The 27,213-nt window shown below is 37.5% G+C and overlaps 1 protein-coding gene across 1 annotated transcript; it reads right to left on the bottom strand.

Moving 5' to 3' along the window:
- On the bottom strand, nt 1-27,213 carry CFAP36 (cilia and flagella associated protein 36). Its single transcript, XM_081254826.1, has 10 exons — nt 26,887-27,213; nt 23,757-23,821; nt 23,050-23,151; nt 12,139-12,253; nt 7,961-8,048; nt 6,201-6,252; nt 4,485-4,587; nt 990-1,129; nt 655-804; nt 1-168 (listed from the first exon to the last, which is right to left on the bottom strand). The coding sequence occupies exons 1-10, from the start codon at nt 26,999-27,001 to the stop codon at nt 67-69; spliced, it is 1,032 nt and encodes a 343-aa protein (XP_081110952.1). The 5' UTR covers nt 27,002-27,213; the 3' UTR covers nt 1-66.

Here is a 27,213-nt window from a genome sequence, read left to right on the forward strand (position 1 = left end):
TTTAAGGATTAAATAATTTATTTTTAAGAAATTTTGAACTACTGCTTTGCTAAATTGTTCTTAAAATTACTTATTAATAACTTCTTCTTTAAGTTTCTCTGCAAGCAATCTCCTCTTTAGTAATGTTTGCTTCTCCTCTGCTGTCATTTCTGGTTTCTCTGTCATTTCCTTAAAAAAAAAAATAAAAGAAAAAAAATTGGCTACAGTAGTATAAGATGGGTTCATTTTCTAAAATTCCTAACATACTGCCTTGAACAAATATTAGAACATTCAGTAAACTAAAAAAAAAAAAAAAAAGCCACACATGGACTGAGTTCCCTAAATCTCTTCTTTGTAAAAATCTCTTCTTGGGGAAGAGGTGGTGGCTAGGGTACTGATGCTGCTCTATGATAAAATATTTCAAAAGGCTCAGGTAAAACAGACGGCTGACCCTTCAGTGCTCAGAGCAGGGCAAGTAAAGAATCATAAAACTGCTACCATTTCTACTTCACAAAATCCTCCTATCACAACCATCTCACTGCCTAGAAGAGACTTATTAGCAGGTGCTACACTAACAGGGAGGTTAATATGAATAGATCTACAAGAGCACATATGCTGATTTTGAGAATCCCACCTGTAAATTTGCAAATTTTCACATACTAGAGCTAGCCATACCTCTACCTCCCCAGTAGGTTTTCCTTTCTGCTCCGAATTTTGTATGTGCTTAGTCCTCATATCCTTTCTCATGGACATCAACTTATCTCTCTTCTGCTTCAGATAGTGTTCTCGTTGCCGGAGCTCTTCTGTTCCAAGTGTTGATAAATTCTGGGTCAGATAAGAAGGAAAAATCAAGTCTGCATAAGTGGCACAGATACCCACTGACTGATTAAATTAGAAGTTTGAGTTCAAGACCGCAATAAAAGCCAAGTGTGTATGGCTGTTTACATTGTTTGTTCCTAGTACTTTATCATTTTGCTCATAGTTCTTAAAAAGTAATATTTTTTACTTACTGCTATTGGTCCCTCAATGTTTGCATGTTCAAAGCCAGGAATCTTCAGGTCTTTTTGTGGGAGGGAGGAACTTTCAGGCAACGTTTCCAGCTTTCTTGTCAAAGGTTGTACTGACTGATCAGCAAAATGCACTTTAACTTCTGGCAGTAATCAGACAGAGACCAATTAGAATATTATAAGAAATATTAAGTTATTACACTAGGTTCACCAAAATGAGCTAGTGGTAATAATACTTGGGTCTTTCTCATACTCATTCACTCAGCATGCATTGATTCAGTGCCTACATTGTGCTAGGCACTGGGTGAGAACAATAAATGTGGTCCCTGTCCTCAAGGAGCTTGAACTACTGTTCTTGTGAATAATGACATTTCAACAAATAAATACCAAGCTCCTGCTGTTTGGTACTATAGCTACAAAAAGATATAATTCTTGTCTAAAGATTAGAACTACAGTAAAATGTAATACAAGGTTGCCATACAAGCCAAATAAACAGTGCACTAAAATCCCTTACTAACAATGTAATTTTGGCTTTCAAACTTCTGCTTGCAGGCAAAAACTGTTAAGTGACCTTATGTTTTCAGAACAATTATTATAAAGCTATAATTTTTTGTATTGGAGGAATAAGTGCCAGTAATATCAATAATCTGTACTACATACTGAAGATAACTATAAACCTACTAACATATTTTAAAAATGAAGATTTTAAGGTAAGTAGAACAGGGAGATCATCTTGATGCTTTGTGATAACCTAGAGGGGTGGGATTGGAAGGATGGGAGGGAGACTCAACAGGGAGGGGATATGGGGATATATGTATACATATAGCTGATTCACTTTGTTGTACAGCAGAAACTAACACAACATAAAGCAATTATACTCCAATAAAGATGTAAAAAACTACATAAATAAATACAGTAAGTAGAACTTGGAAGCGGATAGAACATGAGTACTCAATACCTTCCAGTTATTTGGTAACTGTGCCAAGAGACAGGATTAACATGCTAATTGCTTTTGAGACTTTTTTTTTTTTTTTTTTTTTTTTTTTTTTGCGGTATGCGGACCTCTCACAGCTGTGGCCTCTCCCATTGCGGAGCACAGGCTCCGGACGTGCAGGCTCAGCGGCCATGGCTCACGGACCCAGGCGTTCCACGGCATGTGGGATCTTCCCGGACCGGGGCACGAACCCGTGTCCCCTGCATCGGCAGGCGGACTCTCAACCACTGCGCCACCAGGGAAGCCCGAGACATTTTTTATTATAAGATAAGGTGGGGTTTTTTTAAGATAAAACATTTTCACTGTAATACATGGACTATGAAAGACAGCTGGTGAGACAAGCAGAGACACATAAAAATGATGCCAAGAATTAAAAGCATCATGGGAGAACGTGATATTCACGTCTCTAAATGATTAAAAATCCAGCACGGTAAAACCAGAAATAAAACTTTGCAGGAGCAAGAAATTTGCCCAAGGATCACTGCTTTAGCACAGGGTGAGTGGACTGACTGCAGTGCCAGGGAGGTTAGAAGAAGAAAAGCTCTTCAGGCTCTTAGACAGAAAGGGAAGTCTCCATGGAAGAGATGAGGCCGCCGCTAACACTCCAACCAACCTATACAGGGAGCTAGCTCAGAACTAACTTAAACAGAAATGAAGATGAGCTTCAACAAGTTGGTCAAAATATGCAGACAAAATTAAACATGCCATTCATATGATGGTGACTTTGAGCAGTGGTGGGCTTAGCCCCCAAATATGGAACCACAGAGCTGGGGACAAGACAGTAAAATTCTGAGGATGGGGGAATCCCAGGCACATAAGCATTTATATTCAATTCATATACTTGGTCTGGACAGTTCCTTGAGTTTGTTGGTTATGAACACCTTTTATATTCTAACTAGAGAGAAAAGTACCTGAAGCAAAAATACTTAACTTCTCTGATTTCTAAGAATGGAGAATCGGAAAGCCAGCTAGCTTAAAGAAAGATCATCTCATCACTGGCAACCCTGCGTCAATCTGAGAACAGATGCTATCCATTTCCAGCAGGAACCAGGGAAAGACATGAGCAAAGGGATAAGCAGGAGGTCAAACACCTTTATGATTCCTCCCACATTAGGCCTTTCTCATGGGCACTTTGTATGCAGTGATTGCCCGTAATATCAGATATACTCATTTTTTTAAAAAATAGAATAGTTTTTAAAAATTAAAATCATTACTTTTGAAATTATCTGCCAGTTTCTCTACCGCTAATGTGCATAATCGAGTTACAAATGGCTTGAGATTAAGTTTTCTATAATAGTTTCACTTAATAGTCAGATAAGCAAATATATTCAAATTATGTCAGACACAAGATTAGAACAGTATATGTACTTAGGTCTATATAAAACAAAAAGCTAAATTTGGGCCAGCAAATTTTAAAAGCACTCAAACAAATCTAAAGCAGGTGCTTTCACAGACATAATTCAAATGAGGTTATTCTACTCAGAACCTGCAGAATATGAAAAAAGAAAAGAAATTACTAGATTTGCTAGGAAGGAAAAAGCCAGATAACTTCATAAACCTGCTTCTGTTTCATATGCCCCACTGTTTTATCAACTAAGCATTTAGTTCCTTAAAACAGTGGATAAACATCAAACCTATCTATCTCAATTATAAAACTTCTATGAAGTGTAGAAAAACACAAGATTTGGAGTCAGAAGACCAAGGTAAGTCACAGTTCCACTATTTAAGAGCTCAGTGATTTTGGACCTCACTCAAGTTCCTTGAATTTCTTGTTTTAAAAAAATAAAAGAAAAATAAGGACCATAATATCTACCTCACAGAGTTACGGGTTTTTTTAATTGATAAAAGGACATGCACCTAAAAACCACAGAAATCCATAATAAAAATGAAGTAAATTCATGATCATGATTCAAGTTCTGTTTCAGAATTACCTGTCTTCTTATAAAGGAAATCAGAATACATATATTGAAAATGATTTGTCACATAGTGAACAAGATCATCCACTAACATTTCCCACAAGGATTCTCATCAATTTTGGTTTCAACAATAGTTTCTGACTAAACTTCTAAATAAATTGGCTACGTGTTATTTTCTAATTGTGTTTTAATTCACTAGGAAAATAAGTTAATGTTATCTTTCCCTGTTCAGCTTCTAACTCTCAAACACCATGTAATTATGGTCAAGGAAGAGAGTACCAAATGTTATGTGAACATACCTTGAATGCTGTAGTCATGGCATAAAGGCTGGGGGCTTCCCCAAGGAATTTTGATCACAGCTCTGGGTTCCAAGCTTCACTTAGAAATTTGGGGGCTACACCCTCTCTGTCAGCTATCTCCTACAAGCAACCTCTTTAGCTAAATTCACAAAGAACATTAAATACTGATGGCCATTCAAGACTCCCTCACAGGATTTTTGAGGGTGAAGTATGTATGAGAAAGTAACACACTCTTTACAGTGTTTATGTATTCATATTATTCAGAAATTTCAGTACATTTCAACCTTACCTGAGGGTGGGTGTGCAAAATGTTCACCATCCCCTTGGGAATTATTCATTTTTGCAGTTTCATTGGCATGCATCGGAGGCTCTTCTGTTTTAGCCTCTGATAGCTTCAGGAGTCAACAATATAATTCAACAAATACTTTAGATTAATTCTGAATAATTCACTACTTAAGGGATTCATACACATTAGTTTAAAAAACTATTGTCTACTGAACGGAGAATAAATCAGAGATTCTATTTTTCCGAAATTTTTAAGATGTTTCCACCATTTTTTATCTTCTACTTTTTGAGGTAGGTAAACATTCTTATTTCCAATCATGCAGTGCTAAGAATAACTAGTTTGGTTAAGACTTTGGATTCAGAAAGAAGTGAGTTCAAACCTAGGCTTCACTCTTACTACTCATGTGACCTTGACTAAGACACCAAGAAATACTCTAAAAGAAATAAAATCACTGATTTATAAGGTGTTTTCTCACTTAAAATAATCTAAAAAATATAATAATAATACCACTACTGTGATATGCCTGAAGCAGCCACAAACTGGTTTACAGGTATACCTCATTTTATTGCACTTCAATTTATTGTGAAGTCTAAAAAAACCATACACCCCGAAACATATTATTATTCAAGAAGCCTGATATAGTTTACATATAAATCAGAGAGTCAATACTACTGTCTTTTTGTGTGTGTGTCTGTGGCCACATCGCCCGGCCTGTGGGATCTTAGTTCCCCAACCAGGGATCAAACCGGCAACGTCTGCAGTGGAAGTGCGAAGTCTTAACCTCTGGACCACCAGGGAATTCCCAGTACTACTGTCTTCTGAGAGCAGTTTTGAACGAGTTTCTGTTCTATCCTCCCACATTAAAAAATATTATTAACTATGAATTTCACCTCCATTTACTAAAAGGAGATTTACTCAAAGATACATAAATCCCTTCTAAATCCTAAAACATCTCTCTTTTGCTCTTCATTGGTTACCTTGGAGTAAAATAGGTTTTTTCAAATATAGTAAATGATACAAGCATGTATCATAGTCATTGAAGGAAAAAAAGGAAAATGACTTTCAAGCAACTGAGAATTACTTTATATTAGGTTTCACTCTCCCTTCAGGGAGATTTGAGAAAATGTGGAAAGGGAAGCAGCTAGAAAAGGGGGGAGGAAAAAATAAATATTATCTTCCCTCACCTCAGCCAGATACATGTTTAATTGGTCCTTAGGAAAGACTGGGCCCTTTATGGAAACAGTTCTTAATGAAAGAGGAGTATGCCAGGAAATGTGAAACTGAATCATTCTGCTTCAAGCTGGCAATGTTAAAGTCTACAAGGGACCCTCAGTATTAACTGCAGATGCTGTTTCAAAACAGTAAAGGAATCAAGGCGAGTGGGGAAGTAAAATATTTTTTAATCTTCTTTTATTCATAAAATTAAGGGGAATTTCTATTAAAAATTCCCCCCAAAACGAATGGTATTACATACAGTTTTTTTGGAGTGAACAATCTCATTCTTTATCGGGAATTTAAAAGGTAGGTTGCTGGATGAATTATAAAGTGAATAAAATTATAAAGTCAAGTATAAATGCTCAGAATTGCCAAGAAAATATGAATACTCTGAGGAACTGTGTCGTTCCACCTAAGCTTAAACTTTAATAGAAAACCCAGGTGTAAACCTAAGGGATAGCAGCAATGAAATATTTCTATTATATTAATATGTTTTGTAGGCACCTGCTTTTTACTCTTTCTTTCTTCCTCCTGGTCATATTCTTCTTTCGATTTTCTGAAATATACAAAAATAAAGTAGAAAAGTAAACGTTCTCTTTTGGTCAAAGAACAAATATTCAACAGGCAACGTGCTAACCTAAGCTTACAATATGTGCAAGAAATTTTGGAAGCAAAGATGGAAATAATCAGGCTTAACTTAAAGCAGCTTACAATCAACTGAGAAAGACATACATAGGCATAAACAGCATAATATAGTTAGCCACATAAAATACAGGTTTACCTATTTCCTCTGGAGATGTGAAGGACCCCTAGCTAAACAAAGAACAACAGGTTTGAAATCCTAAGCCCAAATGTGAATGGCAAATCTCATGAATATGGACTTCGATCTCTCTCTTTAGACAGATCAGTTACATTCCTCCTAAGATCCATTTCTCCCCTCATTCTAGTTTTTCCATGGCATCTGAGCTACCACACAGCTCTCCTGATGCCATTATGCCAAAGCCCTATCAGCTTTTGTAAACTGCTCACTGAGGCAAGTCTGATTTAGGAAAATAGCCAATTCAACTCTCATACATGTTCAGGATTAAGTTCCACTGCTTATGCAGTAGTACACCGGCCCCAGAAGCCCGTAGAAAATACAGTAAAATCTAAAAGCACAATGCTGATCAGTTTTCAAACCACCAATCAACCAACAAAAGCAACCAGTACAAGTCAAAACTGCCAGTCCTCTAAACCTATTACCAAATATCCTTAACTCTTCAAATCTTTCAACTCAGAGCGTTGTGTGTTGTCTCAGGCTCCCCACTTGCCCTCGCCATGGAAAGGAGGACCTGGCAGGAAAGGCCGGGGTTCACCCGCAAACTTGCCTCCCTCCCCACAACCACTCAAATCCCCTGAAATTCAGCACAAAGTCCTACAGCTCCTTCCACAGTCCCCCACTAGGCCCATCCTCCTAACCACCATCCTGCCTAACCTCCCTCCTGCTTTGGAACCGGGGACAAGTTGGGTAGGTGGGAGGACTACAGGATGCTAGAAGATGGTCATGTATGTGGTTAGAGTGGAGAGCCAGGGCCACCAAATGTCAAGGCCCCATTCTGCAGGGGACACAAATAGCTGCAGGTATCCTTTTGCCTTAAACCTATACATTCCCATAGATTTAAATATTAAGTGCTCAATTGCCCCTCTCTTCTAAAATTCCCATAGGGGTCAGGGGACAACAGGCCCAAAGGGGGAAACGCCCCTTTAGTGGGCTGCACATTCCATGCCAGGCATTTGGCTGAGAATCACGTAACTGAGGCAAGAAAGAGACCAGCAAAGAGTCAGCTATTTGGTCTGTGGAGTCTGGGATGTCCAACCTCCTACTGTGAGACACCTGGCATAAGCCTCCTCTAATACCCAGATCCAGAAGCCAAGGAGTTTCCTGCTTATCTCAGGCCACTACAGCCCTTCCAGGCATCAGGCTGGGTCTACTGCATCTTGTTCCCATTGGTGGCTAGTTTCCTATTCCCATGATGGGAGTGGAGGAAGACCCTCCCATCTACGCTGATCTGGTATGTCATCTGAAAATAATTTTTTCTGTCCATTAAGAAATGTAATATATACATAATTATAAACAAATAAAATGATAAATCATTTTCATAGTCTTTAGGAGAGAATTTAGATATTTTACTAGTTCACAGTATTTTTTTGGGTAAAAAGAACATATGCAGATCATACTGTAATATTACTAATGATCCATTCAAAAAATAATTAAAGAAGCATACCTGAGAACTTCTCTCAGGATTTTCATCTCTTCCTGTTCAAGGTCACTGACCACATCAGAACCATCTGTTAAGCAGTCAGGTAATACACCTGTTCAAAATCAAAGACCATACAGAAGAATATCAACTCAACTGAAACACTTATTTTTCACTATTCTAGTTCATCAAGAAGTACAAATAAGTTTATTAAGATCTATCACTTTAAAAAAATGTTCTAAGCTATTATCTTTGTAACTATGGTCTTTTTAACTTTTTCTTCTTTTAGGGAATCAGCCCCACCAAAAAAGCACAATTTTACCTAGAAATGACTCTTGGTAATTATTTGTATTGCTTATTTAAAATAACAATAATAATATACGACAATAGAAATTAATTGCTTATATTTAATATAAGCAATTTATAGAATTAATATAAGCTATTTATAGAATAAATAGTTTATATTTAAGCTATTATCTTCTATAATCATACTATACAGGACATACCATTGAACTCAATAAGCTCCTAATAATGAAACTATGCTCTCAAAAGTATTCCTTAAGTGGGAAAAGCATTTACAAAACAAAATATAAAATACATCATTAATTGAAACAGCATGTTAATACTCTTCATTCATACTACAACAAATGCTACTGAAAAGGGCCCCGCTTACTACATGCAAAAAAGAATGGTGCTAAGCACTTAAGGGGAATATAAAGATGAATAAAACAACCTCTGCCCTCAGAGCTTCTATTCAAATATTGGGCTAATAACTATAAACCAAGGCAGTACCAACTTTGGCCCAAGGCAAATAGTAATTCATGGCAAGCAATTTTAAGCATTGGTTTCACTTACTTTATTACCTATATCTTCCTGATAAGCAGGTAGACTGGTAATAAGCGTTCTATTTTTATCTATAATTATTATATTCCCAAAACATTAACAGCATGTCCCCTAATTTTTACCTTCCATTTCTTTATCCATATATGACTATGGGATTTTGGATCTGCTCTAAATTAAAGTAGCTTTATTATTCTAATCCCCTGATGTTTAAATGCATTGTAAAGTAAACTTGTCATTTTGAGATAACTGCAGATTCACATGCAGTTGTAAGAAACAATACAGAGAGATGCTATGCACTCTTTACTCAGTTTCCCCCAAGGGTTACATTTACAAAACTATAGTATAGTATCACAACCAGAAAATTGGTCTTAAGTGCATTTTTGCTCAGTGAAAAGCTATACAATTAGTATTCTCCTATTCACCTTTTATGGAAAATTTTAAAAACTAAGGAAAGAATAAAACAACAGTATGCAATACCTCAAAACTGTAATAAAGAAGACACTTTTATATTCTGTTACAAGTTAATCACTAAAGGGATGTTGCCTATAAGCTTAAATTATACATAATGGCCCATCTCTGGGAACCCTGCTTCCCAGGTAATAAGCATTAAGCTAAAATAGCTTTGTTTAGCTCACAGGAAACTTTCTGACCAGGCCCATCTGTGAATGACTGCAGGGAGGAAGAAATTAACACATCCCCTCCAGAGGCTGATGGGAACCAGAAAAGGTTTGACTTTACTCCCTCCCCTTTTAGTATAAAATGAGCCTGAATTCTAACTCAGGCAAGATGGTTCTTTGGGGCACTAGCCCAACTTGTCTCTCGATTACTGGCCTATCGTGCAGCAAGCAGTACGAGCTTAGACTCGGTAACAAAACCATCAAAATAATGCTCTGATTTGCATTTTCCCCAAATTCTTTGATGAGATACAACCAGAATCCAGAGAGCCTTTGAATTTTTCTCACATAAACAAACAGTCTGCAGTTTTGAGTGCAATCAACATTGCTCTAAGGTACTTTGCTCTGGATTTATGTTAAGTGAAATTCTTAAATACAAGTATTAAAAATTCATGGCAGAACTAAGTATTAGTTTATGTTTAAATGTAAGTAAACTGTCACACCCTGTGGTTTGACAGCAGCATTATTCCGCATCATTCCCCTCGTCCTTCCTTGCTAATATAAGCCATATGTGTGCAGTTACCAGGCAGCCAAGTACACAGAGGCAGGGCCCTACCCCACCCCACAAGAGTGACTCATGATTTAAGCCAATTGCAATTGGTCTCATTCCCCCTGCCAGAGGGTTTAGAAAGGCATGTCACCCCAATCCTGACCAATAGGACCTAAGGGGAAAATTCCTAGGGGGCTTCCATGAAAGTGTTGTCTTGCTAGTAAAAAAAAAGATGTACAGGAAGAAACATCCCTTTTCTTCATGAGATATTAAAGTCTGCATTCGATGCAGCCAGAGTGCAATCATGAGAGAAGATCCTGAGAATGGCAGAGTATAAAGAGGAACCATGTCGGAGCCCTTAATAACATCACTGAGCCACCAAATTAACCAACCCTGGACCTTTCTTCCCTCCCTTCCTCTGGACTTTTTGTTCAATTGAGATGATAATTTCCTATTGCTTAGGCCATTTTCACTGAGGTATTCTGCTAATGGCACCCTGAGGCACCCAGCTGATACAAGCTATGTGTAACTGTTCTCTTTTAATTAAAATTTAAATGTTTCTGGTTAAATTGAAAACTATAGAGTACCAATATCAAGTTCACTATTTCTTTTATCAAAACTGATCCCCCCTGGGCTTCCCTGGTGGCGCAGTGGTTGAGAGTCCGCCTGCCGATGCAGGGGACGCGGGTTCGTGCCCCGGTAGGGGAGGATCCCACATGCCGCGGAGCGGCTGGGCCCGTGGGCCATGGCCGCTGGGTCTGCGCGTCCAGAGCCTGTGCTCCGCAACAGGAGAGGCCACAACATTGAGAGGCCCGCGTACCGCAAAAAAAAAACAAAAAACCAAAACTGATCCCCCCAAAATAATTTTAAATAACATGAAATAATTATTCAAATTTTCCCATAGGTCAGAATAAAGCATAGCTGCAGGAAAACACAAGAGAAAGGGATTTTATGAAGCTAACTACGGTAGAGAAACAAAGAAAAAGAGACTGTTTTCCAAACTTATTTACACCAAAGCAACAGCACAGTGTCATGCATCGTTCAGGGTTAGGGTGGTGCTATCTCCAAACCACAGACAACAGCTGTCTTACCTGCTGTGAAATGAATTTTAGGATTTTAGGGAATAGTTTTGATGGTGGTTGGCTCTAAAGGATATAGACTTTACACATATCAGACAAATGAGAGAACCCACAACAAAGGCCCTGCAACATTCTAATGTTTGCCCGGTAACAACAGAAGCCCTATTGCTGCATGCTCCAGACCCTTAAAAGCAAACAGTACAACTAAACTATAGCTCCCATATCTTCAAGAAACAAGCAAAGAAAAGGCCCTGCTGCCAAACCATTAGAGTTTGGCATGGTAAGGAATATCAGTGGCAATCTATTAAGCAAAGGAATACACAGGTATTAAGGTCATCAGAGTCAGAAATGGGAAACTGAGATAAGCACCTGGGGTGAAAAGCAGATAGTACAAAAACAAGAAGTATGGTTAGAAACCCTGATGTTCTGAGTCAAGATGTCAAATATACTTCAAGTGCACAGGAAGGGAAGAAAAGCAGGAAGAGCTAGAAAGAACGTGAGTTTAGGCAGAGAGTTAAGGAAAAGATAAAGCTAAAGGTAGTTACCAAGGGCTTTGAGTTCTGCTTTTTCTTCCACCTGATGGTGGCGCAATCCTATCTGCCCATTGCCCTAGGACAGTAGTTCTCAGTGCGGGCCCAGGACCAGCAGCTTTAGCATCAGCTAGGAACGTGCTAAAAATGCAAAGTATTAGGCCCTACCCCAGACCTACTGAGTCAGAAATGGGGAGACAGCCACATGTGTTTCAACAAGCCCTCCAACTGCTTCCAAAAGCTTGAGAACCACTGTCTCCTATAAAGCCAGAAGAAGAGTAGTCACCTTCTCTCGACAGTAACTGTAATTGTGACCACTCAAAAATGCTGAATTTCACAAATGCAGGGGCTGGGCAGAAAAATCAAGCTCCCTGAAACCTAAAACATTAAATCAAATTCTGGTCTGCTTTCTTTGAGATGTCAACCACTCAGTGATCAGGAAGTTTGTACTCTTGTATCTCTTAAGTCAGCCATAGACTTTCCAACTTGAAATAAATTTATACAAGGCAGCTACATCAAGACCATATTAGTTAAAACTGCCACCAAAAAAATGCATTTAGCACTTAGATTTCTAAATTCAATCTTTTACCATTTCTCTCTTGAATTATTCGAATGGCTTGCAGCTGCATTTCAATGTTTTTCTGGACCATCATTGCTTTAAAGATAGTAAAATCTTCTGCTGCCAATACAGGTTGCAAAATGGCCTGTGAAAAGAAGTCAGGAAGTTAAACGAAGATTCAAGTTTTAAAACTATTTCCCAAACACTCAAATCATTTCCACTGCAAAAGGTGCATTAATTCAAGAATGCTGCATTGTTATTTATGACTAGATGACTCAAAAGGACAATTTTAAGATTTTATTCTAAAAACCTTTAAAGTAGGTTCTCAAGAGGCTGACTCTCCCAACCCCTCCATCCCCACCCTCCAGGAAGCTAAGGCAGACAGTGATACATTTTCCAAATGAGCCAGTGCTGAGCAACTCAGAAAAACAACACCGGAATTGGGCTTACTTTTTTAAAGGTACCACTGCAATATCCGGGTCTGTTTTTCAGCCAAAATGATGATATCTATTTGGCTTAGCCTCTGTCAACCTGAAATTTACTCTTTGGTGATAAATCAGTAACTACAAAATAATCCTTGAATTAATGAAATTACCAAATCAAATAAGAGTAAATGCCAAAAAAGAAAAATGAAGCCTGGAAAATAAGCATAATGTGGTAGGAGTAACGTGAGAACGCAACTGTAGTAGTCCTATAGGCAGAAAGTTTCATGGAAGAAGTAGAGTTAGAAATTATGATAAGAAATCTTTTTCTGGATGAAACAGAAGTGTAATAAATTAAGAAAAAACAATAAAGGTATCTACCCTAGAGTACCCAAATTAACACTCTCTGAGCTACAGAGAACTATTGTTATATCAAAAAGCAAACAAATCCCCAAGCTAATCAGTAAGAAGTAGAATAAGATTTGAAATGCATGAAAACCCAAAAGAAAACACTCAGATATTATTCACCTTACTCAAATCTTATTTCAAGCTTTACATGACATTCATGGAAAAGGTGACCACAGGAATCATGCAGAGGTAACTGAGGGTGTGCTACTGTTCACCAGGTAGGCAGCAGCGATAATGTCAAAGACACACCTCAACAAATGTTCCATCAAAGAGCTCTAAACAAAGAGGAAGGAGTCCTTCCTGCAGCAACCAGCTCACATCCTAGACAAAAGCAGTGCAGCAAAACAAAATAATAAAGTGTAAAAGCAGCTCTCTGTGACATTTATAAGGAGTCCCATGTATAAGGATACCCATGTATCTCCCCAGGAAAAAAAGACGGGAAAGTTTCTTTTCCTTTAAATTCACATATACTGTTCAAAAGGCCCAGGGCAGGGGATGACAAATAGGTGTCATCTGTGTTTAACTGAAAGTTGCAGCCCAGGGACTTCTCTGGCGGTCCACTGGTTAAGACTTCGCCTTCCACTGCAGGGGATGCGGGTTGGATCCCTGGTCGGGTAGCTAAGATCCCACATGCCTGGCGGCCAAAAAACCAAAACATAAAACAGAAGCAATATTGTAACGAATTCAATAAGACTTTAAAAGTGGTCCACATGAAAAAAATCTTAAAAACAAAACAAAAATAAAGTTGCAGCCCAGTGATCAGTATTAAAGACAACTGCAGCCAGCCTCTGTAATAGAGTAGTTATGTCTGGTCTGCCAGGGCTCCCTTATGGGATTACACCACCACATAACATTGTTCTGGCCTTCTTAGACATCTTATTAGTAATATCAAGCACTCTATCCTCATCAACAAACACTTGAAGGCAACGTGTCAACTAGAGCTATCAGCAAGTCAGTGTTTGAGCTGATCCTTAAAGTTGTAATGCAGGGCTTCTCAAACAGTGTTCTTAACCCATCTAAGAAATGCGGGAAAGAGGGCTTATTAAATGCATATTCCTGAGCCCTACCCTAGACATAATTAATCTAAATTTCTGGACAGTGGGTACCCAGGTATCTCCCCACATAATTCTTATAACACTAAAGTTTGAGGACTATTGATACAATTGGGGGCAAAAAATGAGCCCTTGATATCAAAGGCTACTTCCAGTTTAACCATACGCAGGCTGCATGACTCTGGGCCAGCTGCATGACTCTGGACGTATCATTTAGGCTTCTGGGCATCAGTTTCTTCATCTGCAAATTAGTATTATAATAATAACAATAATAGTAATACAGTATTTTGTCAATTCTAAGACTCCGTAGATTGGCAAAATAAACCATTCTTTCGTGTATCAATAAGAAAAGGAAAAAACCCTGCCAATTAAATTATAACATGCCATCAATTATAAAATGCATTCTCATTTCAGACACTATGGTAGAAAATTTCCATTTGAGAATGAAGGAGATATAGTAATAACTTTCTGGCTGGGTGTTAAAATTGAACAGCGTAAGGAAGAACTTTTTAAACTAAAAACTCCTATAAAAGTAATTGTTCTGGCCCTTTTGATTAAATATCAAACTGGTGTGCTAAACCTAACAACTTTACAGCAGTTGGTCTCTGCTGGTCCAGGGAAATGGATCACCCCTCTCCTAAGAGCTTCCAATAAGGGCAATTAGAGAAACTAAATACGAGTTACTCCAAAAAGCTAGCAAGTAGTTTAAAAACAACAATCTTAAGTATCCTTTAAATTAATTGAAATGTCAAACTACTTAGAAAGAAGACTATGAGATAAAGCAAATGTGACATTACCTATGTTTGAGAAAAGCACACTGGCAAAAATATGAACGTTGAGTCTTCTGACTTAAGTGAGTATTAAAAATATCCAAACATGTTCATACGTAGCCTAAAGTTACCCCATATCTCTGCTTGGAGTTAATCATACCATAGTTTTGAAAGGTACAAGTGGTTTCATGCATTTATGCTGCTCCATTAATGGACAGAACCACAAGGTGAAACAAATGAATTCATTACTATAGCTGGAGACTTCAGTAATGGACAGATTCAGCAGGCAGAAAATCAATAAGGACTTAGTTGAACCAAACAGCACCTTCAGTCAACTGGATCAAATTGACATCTCTCCAACAACAGAAAAATCATATTCTTTTCAAGTTCACATGGAACATTCACCAAAATAGACAACATTACAGGCCATAAAACACATCTTAATAAATTTAAAAGCATAGGAGTCATACAGAGGATACTCTAGGACCACAACGGAATTAAACTAGAAAGCAGTAACAGAACAACAGCTAGAAAAACCTAAAACACTTGGAGATTAAGCAACACACTTTCAAATAGCACATGAATCAAAGAAGCAGTTTTAAGAGAACTTTAAAAAATATTTCTAACTAAATGAAAATGAAAATATAACTTATCAAAATTTGTGGGGTGTAGCAAAAGTAGTGCTTAGAGGGAAATTTAAAGCACTGAAGCATATATTAGAAAAGAAGAAATATCTAACATCAATAATCAAAGCTTCCACCTTAGGAACTACAAAAAGAGCAAATTAAATCCAAAGTAAGCGTTAAGAAAAGAAATAATAGAAATTAGAGAAGAAATCAATGAAATTGAAAAATAGAAAATCAATAGAGAAAATCAACAAAATTAAAAGTTGATTCTTTGGGCTTCCCTGGTGGCGCAGTGGTTGGGAGTCCGCCTGCCGATGCAGGGGACACGGGTTCGTGCCCCGGTCCGGGAAGATCCCACATGCCGCGGAGCGGCTGGGCCCGTGAGCCATGGCCGCTGAGCCTGCGCATCCGGAGCCTGTGCTCCGCAACGGGAGAGGCCACAACAGTGAGAGGCCCGCGTACCGCAAAAAAAAAAAAAAAAAAAAAAAAAAAAAGTTGATTCTTTAAAAACATAAATAAAGCTGAAAAACCTCTGGCCAGGTTAAATTTTTAAAAAAAGATGAAAAAGGCATAAATTACTAATATCAGAAATGAAAAAGGTGACACCACTACAGATCCCATGGACACTAAAAGGGTAATAAAGAAATTTTATGGACACCTCTATGATCACAAATTTGATAACCCAGATGAAATGGATCAATTCCTTGAAAAACACAACCTGCTAAAACTCAAAGAAGAAGAAATAGAAAATCTGAATAAGTCTGTATCTATTAAAGAAATGGAATCAATAATTAGTAACCTTCCAAAACAAAAAGCACCATGTCCAGCTGGGTTCACTGGTGAATTCTACCAAACATTTAAAGAAAAAACTATAGCAATTCTATACAAAAAAGATAAAATTTTGAAGAAAAGTTATAGATTCATATTATTTCTCAAAAGAATAGTGATTAAATATTTATTTGCAGAAGTTCAATAGCATAGCCTATAGAACTGATGTGAAAGCCTTTCTACTGATTCAAAGGATTAAGGGGGAAAAAACTATAACTATGAAGTCCACTATCTCTTCTATTTTTAACTTAATCAATTTCTATGCTATTTTCCCACTACCCCTTCCTGCAAGATTCAGAGCAGCATTTACCTGTATTTGAATGTGCATATGAAAAATTCCCTCAGATAAGATACTTGAAAAAAGAGAGAGAGAGAGAGAGAGAAAGAAAGAAAGAAAGAAAAAGAAAGAAAGAAGGAGAGAAAGAAAGAAAGGGGGAGAGGGAGGGAGGAAGAATTATACCAATTCTCTACAATCTCTTCCCAGAATAAAAGCAGAGGGAAAAAAAAAACTTATTTTTTGAGGCCAACATTATCCTAATACCAAAAGTAGACAAAGAATTCTCAACAAAGTATTAGCAAATTGCATCCAACAATATATAAAAAGAATTATACATCACAACCAAGTGAGAATTATTCAGGTATGCTGGGCTGGTTCAACATCTGAAAATTAATTAATGTAATCAATGGGTTAAAGAAGAAAAATCATATCATAACAATAGATGCAGAAAAAGTATTTGACAAATCCAACACCCATTCATGATAAAAACTCTCAGCAAACTAGGAATAAAGAGGAATATCCTTAACCTGATAAAGAACATCTACTTTAAAACCTACAGCTAACATCATACTTAATGGTGAGAGACTTGATGCTTCCTCATTAAGATCAGGAACAAGTCCCCTCTCACTACTTCCATTCCACATTATACTGGAAGCCCTAGTTAATGCATTAAGAAAAGGAAATTAAAGGTACAAAGAGTGGGAAGGAAAAAAATAAAACTGTTTTTATTCACAGATGATATGACTGTCTGTAGAAAATCTCAAAGAATCAATTTTTTAAATTCCTAGAATAAGTAATAGCAAGGTTGCAGGATGCCAAGTTATTATACAAAAGTTAATTGCTTTCCTATATACCAGCAATGAACAATTGGAATTTGAAATAAAAAGCACAATACCATTTACATTAGTACCACAAAAAAGAAGTACTTAGGAATAAACCTAACAAAATATGCATAAGATCTATATGAAGAAAACTAAAAAATTCTGATGAAACAAATCAAAGATGATGTAAATGAAGAGCTATTCCATGTTCATAAATAAGAAGACTCAACGTTGTTAACATGTCAGTTCTCCCAAATTTGATCTGTAGATTCATGCAACCCCAATCAGACTCCCAGCAAGTTAATTGTGGATATCAACAAACTGATTTTTAAATTTACATAGAAAGACAAAAGACCCAGAATAACCACAGAATATTGAAAAAGAACAAAGTCAGAGGACTGACACTACATGACTTCAAGACTTACTATAAACTGCAATAATCAAGACAGTATGATATTGATAAAAGAACAAAGAGATTAATGGAACAGAATAGAACCTGAAAACAGACCAACACAAACAGAGTCAACTGACCTTTGACAAAGAAACAAAGGCAATCCAATGAAGAAAGGATCATCTTTCCAGAAAATGCTGCTAGAACAATTGGTCATCTACGTGCAAAAAAAAAAAAACAACAAAAAACAAAAAACCCTAAACACTGACCTTACACCTTTCACAAAAAATTAACTCAAAATGGATCATAGATTTAAATGTAAAAAACAAAATCATAAAACTTCGAAAAGATAGCATAGAGAAAATCTAGAAAACCTTGGCTTTTGGCAATGATTTCTTAAGATATAACACCAAAAGCACAAACAATGAAAGAAAATCAATAAATCGAACTTCATTAAAATAAAAAACTTCTGCTCTGTAAAAGACATTGTTAAGAGAATAAAGAGAAAAGCCACAAAATAATATTTTGTGAAATATTTGCAAAACGCATATCTGATAAAGGAGATTTGTATCAAAAATATCCAAAGAACTCTTACAACTCAACAATTAGAAAACAAACAACTCAGTTTAAAAATGGGTAGGGCCTCCCTGGTGGCGCAGTGGTTGAGAGTCCGCCTGCCGATGCAAGGGATACGGGTTCATGCCCCGGTCTGGGAGGATCCCATATGCCGCGGAGCGGCTGGGCCCGTGAGCCATGGCCGCTGAGCCTGTGTGTCCGGAGCCTGTGCTCCGCAACGGGAGAGGCCCGCATACCGCAAAAATAAATAAATAAATAAAAATGGGTAGAAGAGGAGGGCTTCCCTGGTGGCGCAGTGGTTGAGAGTCCGCCTGCCAATGCAGGGGACACGGGTTCGTGCCCCGGTCTGGGAGGATCCCACATTCCGCGGAGCGGCTGGGCCTGTGAGCCATGGCCGCTGAGCCTGTGCGTCCGGAGCCTGTGCTCCGCAACAGTGAGAGGCCCGCGTAACGCAAAAAAAAAAAAAATGGGTAGAAGAAAACAATGAGATACCACTACATATCTATTAGAATGGCTAAAATCCAAAAAACTGACAATACCAAGTGTTACTGAAGACATGGAGCAACAGGAACTCCCACTCATTGCTGGTGAAAATGCAAAATGATACAGCTACTTTAGAAGAGAGTTTGGCAGTTTCCTACAAAGTTGAAGTTAATCTTAATATATAATCCAGCAATCTTGCTCCTAGGTATTTACACAAATGAGGTGAAAACATTATGTCCACGCAAAAGCCTGAATATGAATATTTATAGTGACTTTATTCATAATTGCCGAAGACTGGAAGCCACAAAATATCCTTCAAAAGGTTACTGGATAAACAAATGGTGGTACAACCATATAATGGAATATTATTCAGCAATGAAAAGAAATAAACTATCAAACAATGAAAAAAACTTAAATTCATATTGCTTACTGAAAGAAGTCTGAAAAGGTTACATACTGTACAATGTCAATTATATAACATTCGGAAAAAAGCAAAACTAGAGAGACAGTAAAATGAACAGCAGTTGCCAGAGGTTTGGTGCAAGAATGGAAAAGATGAATATGTGGAACACAGGGGATTTTTAAGGCAGTGAAACTATTTTGTATGATACTGTAATGATGGATATATGACATTATGTATTTGGCAAAATCCATGGAACTGTACAACACAAAGAGTGAACCCTAATATAAACTATGGACTTTACTTAATAATAATATATCAGTATTGGCTCATCAACAAATACACTACACTAACTATACTTCAATTTAAAAAAAGAAAAAATATATACTACACTAATGAAAGATGTTAATAAAAAGGGACACTACATTAACTGCTCAATTTTCTGTAAACATAAAACTGCTCTAAAAAATAGTCTATTAATTTTTTAAAATCTTACTAGAAGTCACACAGATATTGTTAATTATCTTGTGTGTATTTTTAGAAAAAGAAAGTTATACCAAATATGTAATATTTTCAATGATACAAGTTATTGGGAAAAAAGCATAATTTTCCCAAATTACTATTATTAGAGGACAAATGTTTCTGAAAGTGTTAATTTCTACTTTATAAAAGTCAAAGCAAATCAAATAAAAAACAAAAACAAAAGCAAAAACACTTTGTCTCTTGCCATATAGTCATCCCTGGCTCTTGCAATACATAGAAATCAAAGATGAGCTCTATCCTCACCAAAAAAAAATCACAAGCAATGAAAGAAGCCATTTTTGCCTACTTCAACTGAAAAACAGCATAAAATTAGAAAATCAACTGAACACAACTGAAATAATAAGTATCTCAATATTTATTATATTATTATATTTTTCTGAACTCTGTAGAAAGATATCCTAATTCATGAGCATTTTTTGAGAAGTCACACATATACGACAGGAAAACATGCTCTTAAAAAGCTTTTTGTTGGGACTTCCCTGGCAGTCCAGTGGTTAAGACTCTGTGCTTCCACTAGAGGGGGCACAGGTTCCATCCCTGGTGGGGAAGGTATGATCTGCATGCTGCACAGAGCAGGGAAGGGAGGAAGGAAGGGAGAAAGAGAGAGAGAGAGAAATAAAAGAAAGGAAAGAAAGAGAAAGAGAGAAAGAAAGAAAAGAAAGAAAGAGAGAAAGAAAGAAAAGGAAGGAAGGAAGGAAGAAAGAAAGGAGGGAGGGAGGGAGGGAGGAAAAGCAAGAAAGCAAGAAAAGAAACAGAGATGGTAGTTGTTGTTGTTGTTGTTTTTAAACTAGAGGTCTTCATCTGATGCACTCTTTACTACTGCTGATTTTAATACACAAAGAGTATGCCAGGACCAGTGGTCTAGGGCTAACGATGACCAAACCAGGTGAAAAGAATTTTGCAAGTCGGCTTTAGCAGTACAATCAATGAGAGGGGAGCTGGCAGCTGTTTTAAAAAATCAAAATCAAACCAAACAGACCAGAACAAAATGAAAAGTACCTCCTAAACTACTCTAGGCAAGAAATTGGCTTCTTGAATTCATTCTTAGGCACCCTATATTAGCATAATGGAATCAGCATTCTGACCTTTATTTACAAAGATTAGATTATTGCTGCAAAGCAGTAAATAGCATGCTTTGGGCTGTTTTTCTGATTAACAGCGATGGCCTTGTGCTGATTCAATCATGTTGCCTTCAGTATCTGGGGCTAAGAGTTTGCTCCAGAAGAGAATAGAGCTAACTAGTCCACATGGGGATTGAACACATGACCTTGGCCTAATTAGCACCCTGCTAATCAACCACCAAAAAAGCTACCATTAATTAAGAGGTGCTTCCATTTATAGACCACCTTATATGTGTCAGGTATTGTGCTAAATGCTTTATGAACATTTTCGCTCAAATTTCATAAAAGCCTTTCAAAGTAGATACTACCCCTATTTTATAGATATAGAAACTGAGAATCAGAATGGATAAGAAAGGAAAACTGTAAAACAACTTTGCCCATGGTAAATGAAAATAAACAAAAGATCTGGGACTCAAATCCAGGTCTGTCTGTGTCAAAAGGCTTACCTCCTTGTACACAACAAGGCTGTACTACCTATCAACTCCAAATCAAAAGGTTTTGTATAACTGAGCAAAAGAGAAGGATGTGTTACTATTGATCTGAAAACAGTATTTTAAAATTCTGAACATCTTCATTCAAAAATAATTTAAAGTCATCCTGATAATGAAAACAAAAGATGGATGTGACTACTATTACTATGAACATCTTTTTTCACAACGTAATTCAGATTCATTCATAATAATTTAATTAAGAGGCTGACAAATATTAACCAAAGCAGAAAATATTCCTGAAGAACAAGGAAAATAAAAACAAATACCAATGCCTTAAATTTAAATACTAGTTAATAATTTTCAATAAATTCTTCAAGGCAAACAGATGTGTAAGAAACTATAATTCAAGGCAGTCGAATTGAATTGAAAATGTAAAAGTGCTCAGTGAGGTAGAATGCGTGCTAGTCTGACTAGAGGGATCAGGAAAGTTGCATTTCAGCACACCCTGATGATGAGATGGACTTCTCCGGCTAAGGAAAGGATGGAGGGAGGAGGAGGTGGGAGCTGAACATTCCAGGTTAAGGGACTACCATGAGCAAAGCCAGGCACATGGATGCTTACAAGAGCAAGTGGCCAGAACTACTAGAGTGTGTAATGTGTTGGAGAACGATAGCAGGAGAAGGTTAAAAATAATAATTTCAGGTCACATCATAGACAATCCTCACTAAACTATAAGGAATTATAGTTTATTTGGTAGTAACATATCCCTATTCTCAATCTCTGAGCAAGGGCTCTCACTTGGAGTGCCTGGGTTGGTATCCTGGCTTTGTTACTTGGCTGTGGACTTTGCACTAGTTCCTTAATATATCTGTGCATTAGTTTTCTCATTTCTAAATGGAAGTAAAATAGTACCAATTTCTTAAGGCTTGTCAGGAAGATTCAATGAGATAATACATGCCAATTGCTTAAAACAGCAGCTAGGGACTTCCCTAGTGCAGTGGTGGTGGTGCAGTGGTTAAGAATCCGCCTGCCAATGCAGGTGACACGGGTTCGATCCCTGGTCTGGGAAGATCCCACATGCTGCAGAGCAGCTAAGCCCACGTGCCACAACTACTGAGCCTGTGCTCTAGAGCCTGAGAGCCACAACTACTGAAGCCTGCGCGCCTAGAGCCCATGCTCCACAACAAGAGAAGCCACCACAATGAGAAGCCCACGCACCACAACGAAGAGCAGCCCCCGCTCACCGCAACTAGAGAAAGCCCGCACGCAGCAACGAAGACCCAATGCAGCCAAGAATAAATAAATAAAGACCTTGGTGAAAATGAAAAATGTTTAAAAAAAAAAAACATTAGCTAGCATGAGCCGTCAGTAAATATTAGTTATAAATACACATAAGACCTACTTCAATCCAGCACTGCAGAACTAATGAGACAATAAAATTAGTTCTAAGAGAAGGAAGCCCAGGAACTGTGCACTATGTACCTGCTAAGATTAGAAACCGGGCAACTGCAAAATTGTCAGAGATCTATATAAATAAAACAGTAGTTTGCATAAAGCCTGTGATCTAGTATAGTCCTGAGTTCAGAAATCTCCTTTTTAATAGCATCAGTTCATTATGCCTCAAATGATCATTTCTCAAGTTTGTTATAAAAAAGAACCCATATGTGATAAATTGGCTTTTCACTCTTACAATGTCTAGAATATTATACTTTGACAATCAAACATAGCAAATTTAAGTGAAATCTGAGCATTTTTGTTAAAATTATATATTAGCAGAAAAAAAACAAAAAACCTGTGATGTATGGGTCTTTGCAAGAGGAGAAGTGCATGCTTCTTGAAATTGATCTTCATTAATTCCAATTTCTTTAAGGTAACTTTCTAACAACTTTTCAACCTAAAAATAGAAAGTTAAATTTTTGTAATTTACATAGAAAAATTCCAAATTCCAAATTTTACATTGAGTTTAGAAAAGTATAATCAAATGCTTGTTTGCAATTATTAATCTACATAAAATTATATTATATGGCAGTGACAATGTCTTTCACTGAAAAAACAAACAACAAAAAGTGAAAAATTTTGCAGAGAATCAAATTTAATTTTATTTACTCTCCCAGAAATCACTGAAGTCAGGTTATGAAGTTTGATGTGGTATAACTCTTCTGCTACCCAGAGGCATTTCTTAAAATCTCAAGACAACATGGCTAAATTAATAATTAACACTCCCCTGGATGTATCAGCAAAAGAATAAGAATAAAATTTAAATACCAGATGCAAGATCTCTTAAAATAGTTGTCCTAAATCTATTTCTTACATTCTAGAGTCATAAGGATTCAGATGCACAGAGAACACTTGGAGTCTAATGCAACTGGTAGTACTATTAGGGTAGATTGGAATTTTTTAATTAAAGAATTTTAATGGAAAAATCCGTTTTTAAAATTCAGAACATCTTGAATTAATATTATTCGAATTACATTTAAAATCACGTAAAAAAATACTCACTAGTTCTTTGTACTCCTGATGAATCTCCGTATAGGTCAATTTGCTTTCTTCTTCATCATCAAAAACTAAATTTAAAAGAAAAATATTGCATAGTGTAAAAAAACAAGTCATTTCATTAATGCAAATATCAAAGTCCACTCTAGTTGTCTTACAAATAGAACTCTCAGTCTTATAAAACAGCTCTTCTGCTTTAAATTCTTGGGATTAAAAAAAGATGTATATATGCGTGTGTGTGTGTGTGTATATAGTGTTAGTTGTAAACAAGTTTTTTTTCCTACTTAAAATCTACTTCATATGGAATATGAACACTAATTTGCTACTTATCAATCAATAATATAAGGCAACAATTTCTTTATAAACTTTAAATGGAACATTATTGTTGATAGTTTTTAAATAATTCCTTTTACAACAGGTTCCAGATTATTTTATCATACTGGAACTTTGCTGATCCAAATTTTGATCCAAATTTACTGAAAGTTACTAGGCCTTCTTTATTACATATAAATCAATAATGAAATAAAAATAAAAACAAATGTTTACTGAATGATCATATGTGTGAAACAATGTAGATTAGAAAGATACATATTCCCTCAAGAAGCTACAATGTGATTAAGGAAAGAAGACAAACTCATGAATTGTAAACAATAAACCCCCTTTTTATAATGTTCCCCCCAAATGATCTTTCTAAAATGCAAAACTAACTTCTGTAATTTTCTATTTAAAACTCTTCAATTACTGCTCTTTGCCTAGAGAATAAATCCAAAATACTTAGAAGACCAGACAAAACCCTCCAAGACTGGATTCCAAATCTCAACTCCCACCACTCCAAAACCCAAACTTTGCACTCTTAACAATACACAATTACTTGGAATACTGACAAATGTAACACAAAAAGACAAAAAAGCCCCATGCCTTTGCTCAAGCCCTTAGATCTCTTTGCCTTTACCCGGCCCCCCTTCTCCTAACCATTCTCCAAAATATTGCAAGTGGCACATTTTCCATGATCTGCTACCCACTCCCAACTCCTAGGCTAGTTAGATTATTTCCTCTGAACTCTTACAATACACAGCACCATGTGCCTACCCTTATTATAACACCTGCCACTTTTTTTTTTTTTTTTTTTTTTGCGGTACGCGGGCCTCTCACTGCTGTGGCCTCTCCCATTGCGGAGCACAGGCTCCGGACGCGCAGGCTCAGGGTCATGGCTCATGGGCCCAGCCGCTCCGCGGCAGGTGGGATCCTCCCAGACCGGGGCACGAACCTGTGTCCCCTGCATCGGCAAGCGGACTCTCAACCACTGCGCCACCAGAGAAGCCCCAACACCTGCCACTTTACATTTAAATTCCATTTACCTGCTTGTCTTCCCCACCAAACTGCAAACTTCTCAAGCACAAGGATTTGTTTTATTCATCTTTCTATCCTCAGCTTCTGGCCGAACGACACTCAATAAATTTTGAAATAAAGGCTGATATTACAGAGTAGTACAAAACTAATTTTTAAATTATCTGAGGTGATGAATAGCACATTGACAACCCAAAGTCAGTGAAATATAAACATTATTATTTCAAGTGTCACTGGGATGTTACTTCCATTTCTCCTGGCATCTGCTCTATATAACATACATGCATACATGCAATATAGCAGCTACTAAAGCTGTTTTCAGTTAATTTTGAAGCCAAATTACTACATTACATGTTTATAAGGCTGAGGATTACTGTTTCCCTGTAAAATTACACAATCAGGTGAGTTACAACTGAGATGCAGCCACTTTTGACATCTGGGGATTAAAGGAACAATGCTTTTTTTTTTTTTTTTTTCCATTTCAGCATTTAGTTTCATTCAGTAGGGTAAATGGAATCAAAAGGTGACATAATTTCCTTTTTCTCCTAAAGGAGGTCAGAATACCACCACATGCTTCATCAGTCTCATAATAGCATTTTAAATTCTTAAAAAGAGCAGAAATAAAAGTTATTTTGAACTTATTTTAAAAATTACCTGTAAGAACAATACTTAATAAATACTATTTGAATTTTGCGCATGGCAATGAGAATGTAATGAAAAGATTCAGTGGTCAAAGTAAATTTCCTCTTTACCGGCTTCATGGAATCTTAGGGCTGAAAGGACTCTTAAAAGATCATCCAGGATAACCAACCATTTGATAGTTGAATTCCCCTCTATAATAACTCCATTAAGTTGTTGTCAGATTCATTCAAACACTGCTAGTGGCTGGGGAGCTCATTACTTCCTGAGGTCAGGCTAATTTATCTGGGATACTCTGTTATGAAGCACTTCCTTCACAGAAATTTGTTCCCCTCTAGCTTGTACCCACTGACCCTAGCTCTGTCTCACTGAACCTTACAAAAACAAGTCTAATCCCTCCAACATAAGACAGATGTTCAAACGATTAATGGATATGGCTACCCTTGAAGTCTTGGCCGGCTAAACAACTGCGAAAACAGCCTGGAATTATAAATATGACATCGTTTCTGGTTCCTTTTCCATGAATGGGCTCCAATTTGTCTCTAAGAACTGAATGCAGAACTCCAAAGCGTGAACTGATCAGAACTTGGAGGTACCCTTTCCTCACAGGAAATGTTATGACACGGTTACATAACTCATTTGTTGTAAGATACCCTCCATTTTTGGTATAACCGAGAGTCAGAGAACTCAAAAAAGGGAATACAGGCCACCGAGATCACCGGCTCTGGGCCTGCTGGAGTAATCACACACCCTTCATCCACCCACTTTTAGGTCAACTGTTGGGATCAGAAGGAACTCAGAAACAAACTGACGTCTCCCCTCCCAAGTCACTGGGGAAGTTGTTGAAGAAACCCACACAAACAGTGCACCTGCCCAGGGCAGAAAGGTGCAGGATGGGGTGAGAGACTCAACATAGGATTAAAGTCTGATGTTTTTCGGATGTGTGCTTGGGCCCAGGGGGAAAGGTATCTCTGTCCTCGTTTTCATTTCCGTGAAGGAAAGGACGGGCGCAGTGAGAGCAACACATCCTAAAAACCAGCTCTAAACCTGGCAGACAGTAGTGGAGACCGGGGAGATGAAAGGCAGTTTGTGGAGAGGCTGTTGGTGTGAGAGGTGAGAAAGGATTGACGATTCGGGATATGAATTTTACCTTCACATTTCTGCTCCACAAAGTCCAAGATGGGAATGGACCAGTCCGGGCCCCGCAGAAACCCCGCGATGCTCTCCACCACCCATTCCACCTCGTCCTCTTCTTCCGCAGCCATTCCGCCCCGAGGGCCGCCGCGGAAGCGTAGGCCAGACCCCCGGAGCCTGGAAGGCCTTTCGGCCGCAGGGAGCCGAGAGGAAACGGGAAGACAAGTTGCCCCCGCAGTCTCGCAGTCACCTGGATAAAAGCTACAAACCAGTTAACGTAAAACGGTCGCTATGGCAACACGCGTAGCCGCCCCTAGAAGCCGCCCGGAAGTGAAGCCAGCTT

The sequence above is a fragment of the Mesoplodon bidens genome (genome assembly GCF_964165515.1).
Source record: "Mesoplodon bidens genome assembly, chromosome: 14".
Lineage (NCBI taxonomy): Eukaryota > Metazoa > Chordata > Mammalia > Artiodactyla > Ziphiidae > Mesoplodon > Mesoplodon bidens.

Excerpts from the sequence above, each read along its gene's own strand:
- CFAP36 (XM_081254826.1), bottom strand. The coding sequence starts at position 27,001 with ATGGCTGCGGAAGAAGAGGACGAGGTGGAATGGGTGGTGGAGAGCATC. Across the intron at positions 4,588-6,200 it reads AAAGAAAGAGTAAAAAGCAG|CTATCAGAGGCTAAAACAGA; the intron begins GTGCCTACAAAA and ends TGACTCCTGAAG. Across the intron at positions 1,130-4,484 it reads TTTTGCACACCCACCCTCAG|AAGTTAAAGTGCATTTTGCT; the intron begins GTAAGGTTGAAA and ends GATTACTGCCAG.